Source organism: Scyliorhinus torazame, chromosome 11 (assembly GCF_047496885.1).
Source record: "Scyliorhinus torazame isolate Kashiwa2021f chromosome 11, sScyTor2.1, whole genome shotgun sequence".
NCBI lineage: Eukaryota > Metazoa > Chordata > Chondrichthyes > Carcharhiniformes > Scyliorhinidae > Scyliorhinus > Scyliorhinus torazame.
Genome location: NC_092717.1, coordinates 217,103,650 through 217,110,336, shown reverse-complemented (window position 1 = coordinate 217,110,336; position 6,687 = coordinate 217,103,650). Strand labels below are relative to the sequence as shown.

The 6,687-nt window shown below is 43.1% G+C and overlaps 1 protein-coding gene across 4 annotated transcripts in view; it reads left to right on the top strand.

The window, feature by feature from the left end:
- The first annotated feature begins 274 nt into the window (after positions 1–274).
- dennd3a (DENN/MADD domain containing 3a) overlaps positions 275–6,687 on the top strand; it is a 198,225-nt gene continuing 191,812 nt past the window's right edge. Inside the window, exons 1-2 of one of the 4 annotated variants that reach the window (XM_072468310.1) lie at positions 275–501; positions 3,095–3,206. In XM_072468310.1, coding sequence (XP_072324411.1) covers positions 3,123–3,206 — 84 coding nt within the window. In that variant the 5' untranslated portion in view covers positions 275–501; positions 3,095–3,122. Of the gene's footprint in view, positions 532–2,590; positions 2,610–3,094; positions 3,207–6,687 lie in introns of those variants that run through there. The other 3 variants (XM_072468309.1, XM_072468312.1, XM_072468311.1) reach the window with 3 other exon arrangements.

Genomic DNA, 6,687 nt, shown 5'->3' with positions numbered 1-6,687 from the left:
CTCCTTTCCAAGGGCAATTGGGGATGGGGCAACAAACGCTGACCTTGCCAGCAGCGAGGTCCACATCACACAAAAGTAGTTGAAAAAAAAGTGGGTGAAGATCCTCAATCATTTTCGTCCGCGCCGCTTGAACGGCGTCTCTCGCGCATGCGCTCTTTCTCGCCCTCACTGCAACGGCCGCGCGCGTGAACAGCCGTTTGAATCCGCCGCTCCCGCGCATGCGCAACAGGGCGGGTGACACGCAAGACGTGGCGAGTCCGAGTCAGAAGAGGAAGTTGCTCGCCCGCCCGCCAGAGGGGAGCGAAAGTCAGCCACACAGGCGTATCTGAAGTAAATTTGTTGTTCGGAGTGAAGCTGACGAGTGGATTGGGAGGGGATGGATAGTCGGGGAAAGCTGCCGGTCAGCCGTTGATGATGTTTCGGTGTTAACTCGGCGGTCGGTGCAATTAAATTTATTGGCTGTGCTGCGATCTTCTTGATGTAAAGTGGCCTTTGTGTCCTGTACGTGGGTATTCGCAACCCTTTGACATCGTCAGTATTGAATTCTGTTATAACCTCGGTGCACCTCTCTGCCCTTCACATTTCCCCTGCTGTCTTGTCCTCTGCATTTCTGATTTGAAAGTTCCCTTGATCGAGACTTTGATTCCCTCACTTAAAGAAGGAATTCCTCTTTCGCCAAGTACTTTTTCTCCATCGACACAGCCAGAGATTATGTGCCCGTTCCTGGGAAGGAAGTGGATTCAAAGTCAATGCGAAATGCTTGGGATCGTTCTCTATCTGTACTTTCAAAGTCCGACTATAGATGCAAGGATGTGTGTGCGTCTTGTGAAATAAATAAGAAAAAACTGTCTGCTCTCCCGTGGCATCTGCTGACTTTGGTTGATATTTGTGGTCGTCAGCATTCTCCCAGTTACGCAAGATGATGGACTCAGTCATGTCAACCCCGTTGTGAATGGGATTAGCTTAACATGGTGCAATTCTGCTGGTGGCTGAAGAGACTCAATCTGAAAGAAGCAGGTCCTGCTGCATGCGGCCCAAATGAAGTGGTTTCATTGTAGCTTACTGTATTTGGTTGTGTTGTAAGCTGCTGCAGCCACTGATGGTCTGTGAAAATCATAAGAGTTTACAGTGTAGAGGAGGTCACTTGGCCCATCGAGTCTACACCGGCCCTTGATAGAGCACCCTACCCAAATCCACGCCTCCACCCAATCCCCGTAACCCCACTTAACCTTTTAGAACACTAAGAGGCAATTTATCCTGGCCAATCCACCTAACCTGCACATCTTTGGACTGTGGGAGGAAACCGGAGCACCCGGAGGAAACCCACGCAAACACGGGGAGAAAGTTCAAACTCCACACAGTCATCTGAGGCTGGAATTGAACCTGGGCCCCTGGAGCTGTGAGGCAGCAGTGCTAACCACTATGCCACTGCACCACCTGTGATGGTGCACGGCATGGTTCACAGGTGATTTTGATGTTTTCCTTTGTCATTGGCCAATGTCTGCATGGTGTGAGAATTGATGTTTCGGGTCTCCATGTCATAAGAACCAGGAACAGGCAATTCGGCCACTCGAGCCCGCCCCACCATTCAGTACGATCATGGCTGATCTCCACTCTGCCTCAACTCCACTTTTCCTGCCCATTCTCCATAACCCTTCAACCCATTGCTAATTAGAAATCTGTCCCTCTCCTCCTTAAATTTACTCAATGTCCCGGCATCCACTGCACTCTGGGGTAGTGAATTCCACAGATTCATAACCCCTCGTGAAAGTCATTTCTCCTCTTTGTTTTAAATCTGCTACCCCATATCCTAAAATGATGCCCTCTCTTTCTAGAGCGGCATGGTAGCATAGTGGTTAGCACAGTTGCTTCACAGCTCCAGGGTCCCAGGTTCGATTCCCGGCATGGGACACTGACTGTGTGGAGTCTGCACATTCTCCCCTTGTGTGCGTGGATTTCCTCTGGGTGCTCCGGTTTCCTCCCACAGTCCAAAGATGTGCAGGTTAGGTGGATCGGCCATTCTGGATTGCACTTGGTGTCCAAATAGGTTGGGTTGGGTTACAGGGATGAAGGGGGAAGGTATGCGGCTTAAGTATGCTCTTTCCAAGGGCTGGTGCAGACTTGATGGGCTGAATGGCTTCCTTCCGCACTGTAAATTCTATGATTCAATGAACTCGGTACAAGTATCCAGTTGAGTTGAATTAGTGCTGATTACAAGTTCAACATAACCTCCTTGCTCTTGCAGTTTATGCTCCTATTAATAAAGCCGATGATACCGTATGCGTTATTAGCCTTCTCTGAACCTTTCCTGCCACTTTCAGTGGCATTTGCACATTTATGCCCAAACCCCTCAGCTCCTGCACCTCCTTTAGAGTTGCACCTTTTATTCTATATTGTCTCTCTATATTCTTCCTACCAAAATAATCACTTTGCTTTTCTTGGCACAGAACTTCATCTTCCACCTGTCCGTCCATTCCACCAACTTGTCTATATCTTTAAGTTCTGCACTGTCCACATTGCAGATGGTATGAAGCTTGGAAGCAAACTTTGATATTGTGCTCTATAAACCAAGGTCTGGGTCATGAATATGTGTCAGGAAAAGATACAAGGTTATTATACAGAGTTTGCATTTTTAACAGGATTTATACATTCTTGAAATCATCACTTTTTTTGGGCAAAGTTGGCTAGGCCTAGCTGGAGATTTTACGTCCTCCCCGTGTCAGCATGGGTTTCCTCCAGGTGCTCTGGTTTCCTCCCAGAGTCCAAAGATGTGCAGGTTAGATGGATTACACATGATCAATGTGCGAGGTTACGGGGATAGGGTGGGTGAGTGGGCAGGTGTAGGGTGCTCTTTCGGAGGGTCAGTGCTGATTTGATGTGCCAAATTGCCTCGTTCTGCACTATAGAGATTCTATGGATTATTGCCCATCTTAATTGCCCTTGAGAAGGTGGTGGTGAGCAGCTTTCTTGAATCGCTGCAGTCCATGTTCTGTCCACACTGCTGTTAGTGAAATCATTAAAGTTGTTGATTAAAATTTAATACGCTGCAGACATGTTTTCAATGTTAAACCTTTCACTCCTGTTTAATCTACAGCTCAAGAATGTAAGAAGAAAAGGCAATCATGACTGCTGTCCTACCTAATGCAATATTGGAAATATGTGTAGTTGTGGGAGCATCTAATGAAAAGCTGAAGGAAATATGCCAGGTAAGTTTATTTTAGTTATGGAATAATCTGTTTCCTGTATCTGCCATTTATTAATGCAGTATCAAGAGCACCTTATTCCCAGTCAATGCCAGTGCTATTTTAAAACTGGACAGTTGAAGATAACCACAGGGTAGTATTGGGATGAGTTTCCTTGCAATTTTCCTTCTTGTGGGGTCTCTTGAGGATAATAATCTTTATTGTCACAAGTAGGCTTACATTAACACTGCAATGAAGTTACTGTGAAAAGCCCCTAGTCGCCATATTCCAGCGCCTGTTTGGGCACACCGAGATAATTCAGAATGTCCAAATTACCAAACAGCACATCTTTCGGGACTTGTGGGAGGAAACCGGAGCACCCGGAGGAAACCCACGCAGACACAGGGAGAACGTTTAGACTTCGCACAGACCATGACCCAAGCCGGGAATCGAACCTGGGTCCCTGGCACTGTGAAGGAACAGTGGTATTTGCTATTGCCTCGCTGTATGATGGGCAGAAATGACAATTTATGATTGCTGATGAAAGGTAAAGACCTGCAGCACAGTTGGTTCCATGGCTCGTTATTTCACCGTACCTCGGTGGATTTTTCACTTGTTTTAAAAGCAATATTTGGGTTCATCACCATCCTCTGAAGGGTCTGAAAGAATGTCACATACAATGAGTTAATATGAGATATGTGTGACTGTCAATGTGTTGGGCCATCTTCTGCTCTGGAAGTTCTCATAAACCAGTGAGATAAATCAGCAGCTAATTTATTTCTAATTGTTATGGGTGAGGCGTTTTCAGAACCCCAAAATGTATCATGGAGTACAATCAACCTCACCCTTTAATGTATTTGTTGCTTTTCTTAGCACACGGCTTCTTCCCGAGGTGTGGTATTTCAATTATGGACACGTGGGTTTTTAAACACAAAATACTGTTTATTCCATGAACTCAACTTAACATCTTAAATAAACATTGGATCTCTTAACACCCCTTACTTCAAAGATAACTCAGAAAATATTGCAACAGTAAATAATTCCTTAAAATGTTCCTTCAAATTTCCAAGAGACTTAACACCTTTAAACAAAATCACATCAGGTTAAAGGCTTCACTATTATAAGTTTAAATCACCCAAATGATCCAGAGATAGTCTTTCATGGCAGAGATCCAGCTCACTGCAAAACACAGACACTCACAAGCTCTTTTCAAAACTAAACTGCAAAAAAACCTGCAAACCTAAACTGCAAAATGGCTGACCTGACCTCAGCCCCACCCACTCTCTGACATCACTGTTTTCTTAAAGGTACATTGCTTAAACATCCATGTCTTAAAGGTACTCTCACATGACACCTCCCCCCAAGAAAAAAAAATAAACCATCAACTTCAAGATGTTTTCATTTTTCACTTTTGCACCATCCACTAAGAAATGTACACAGTAAATATATCTTTTCGTTTTAAAAAAAATCAACACATGCAAACATAATATAGTCAATTTTTCTTGGTTCTTCTTCCTCCAACCGAAATCCTTCTCGATTGACAGTCTCTTTGAACAAAGTCTCTGCACGATCCATCCATTCCTCCACTCCTCGGCATTTCTCTTTAGATTCAGATAACTTAGTTCAATCTGACCACAGAGTCCTTTGCAATTCGCCAATACAGGATCATTGGTGATCACAGCTTTCAGGCACTCAAATGCCTGTTGAAAGTCCGCTGTCCATTGAAACTTTTTAGGTTTCTTTAGCAAGTCCATCAATGGAGTAAGCACGCCACAAAACCTTTGCACAAAGGTTCGATCAAATTCACTCATGCGAAGAAATCGCATTATTTCCCTTTGTCTTGAGGATAACAGAAACTCCGCAAGGAAAGTGATTTGGGCTTCTCCAAATTCACCTTCGGCTAGGTTAATCACCAAACCCGCCTCCTGAAGTCGATCGAAGAACTCCATACGATGCTTTAAATGTTCTTTCCATGTCCGGAAGTCGAAAATAAAAGCAGATTATCCCAATTTCTCAATGCAATCCCTCAAACGTGGAATAGGATAAGAGTCCGCTCTTGTAACTGCATTCACCTTTCGATAGTCAACACACAACCGTTGGGTACCGTCTGGTTTAGGTACCATCACTATGGGTGAGCTCCATTGGCTGCAACCCACTTCAATTATGTAATTCTTCAGCATACACTCAATCTCTCTGTTAACCTGTGCCAATTTTAAAGGATTAAGTCTATATGGATGTTGTTTGATAGGAACAGCATTTCCCACTTAGCTATTTTAGTAATTCCCAATTTATCTCTACAAACTTGCCCATGTGATATCAATAACTCTTTCAGGTCAGTTCGTTTTTCCTCTGGAAGGTAACTTAACAATTCATCCCAATTTTTAAGAACATCCTCATTTTCCAATTTAATTTGAGGTATGTCAAATTCACAGTCATCTGAATTTGGTTCGTCATTTTGAGTTAGAATCATTAAAACCTCCTTTTTCTCTCCTTCCCTTTCAAAGTACCTTTTAAGCATATTCACATGACACACACGGCGAGTCTTCCTTCTATCTGGTGTTTTTATCACATACTTCACCTCACTTAATTTCCTTTCAATCTGATACGGTGCACAAAATCTAGCTTTTAAAGGTTCACCTACCACTGGCAACAACACTAAAACTTTATCCCCACTGGCAAAACAAAATCATAGAGTACAATCAACCTCACCCTTTAATGTATTTGTTGCTTTTCCTAGCACACGGCTTGTTCCCCAGGTGTGGTATTTCAATTATGGACACTTGGGTTTTTAAACACAAAACACTGTTTATTCCATGAACTCAACTTAACATCTTAAATAAACATTGGCTCTCTTAACACCCCTTACTTCAAAGATAACTCAGAAAATATTGCAACAGTAAATAATTCCTTAAAATGTTCCTTCAAATTTCCAAGAGACTTAACACCTTTCAACAAAATCATATCAGGTTAAAGGCTTCACTATTATAAGTTTAAATCACCCAAATGATCCAGAGATAGTCTTTCATGGCAGAGATCCAGCTCACTGCAAAACACAGACTCTCACAAGCTCTTTTCAAAACTAAAAAACTAAACTGCAATAAACCTGCAAAACTAAACTGCAAAATGGCTGACCTGACCTCAGCCCCACCCACTCTCTGACATCACTGTTTTCTTAAAGGTACATTGCTTAAACATCCATGTCTTAAAGGTACTCATATGACACTAATACTATTAGTTAAAGAAGACGTGTTGGCTCGATTACTGGGGTTTTTTGGTTTGGCGCTTCTGACATTTCAGTATTCCTTCAATTGCAATTTTGTGATTTTATAAAAAAACTCTCCTGTTCATCTATAGTCCATTTTTGCAAACTAACCACCTTCTTCCTGAAAACTGATGTAACTGATGTATAAAACATTTACCATTCTAACACCAACCCTTCAGACAGTTGCTTGAGCTTCCTATAGAGTCACACAGCACAGAAAAGGCCCTTCTGCCCACCGCGTTT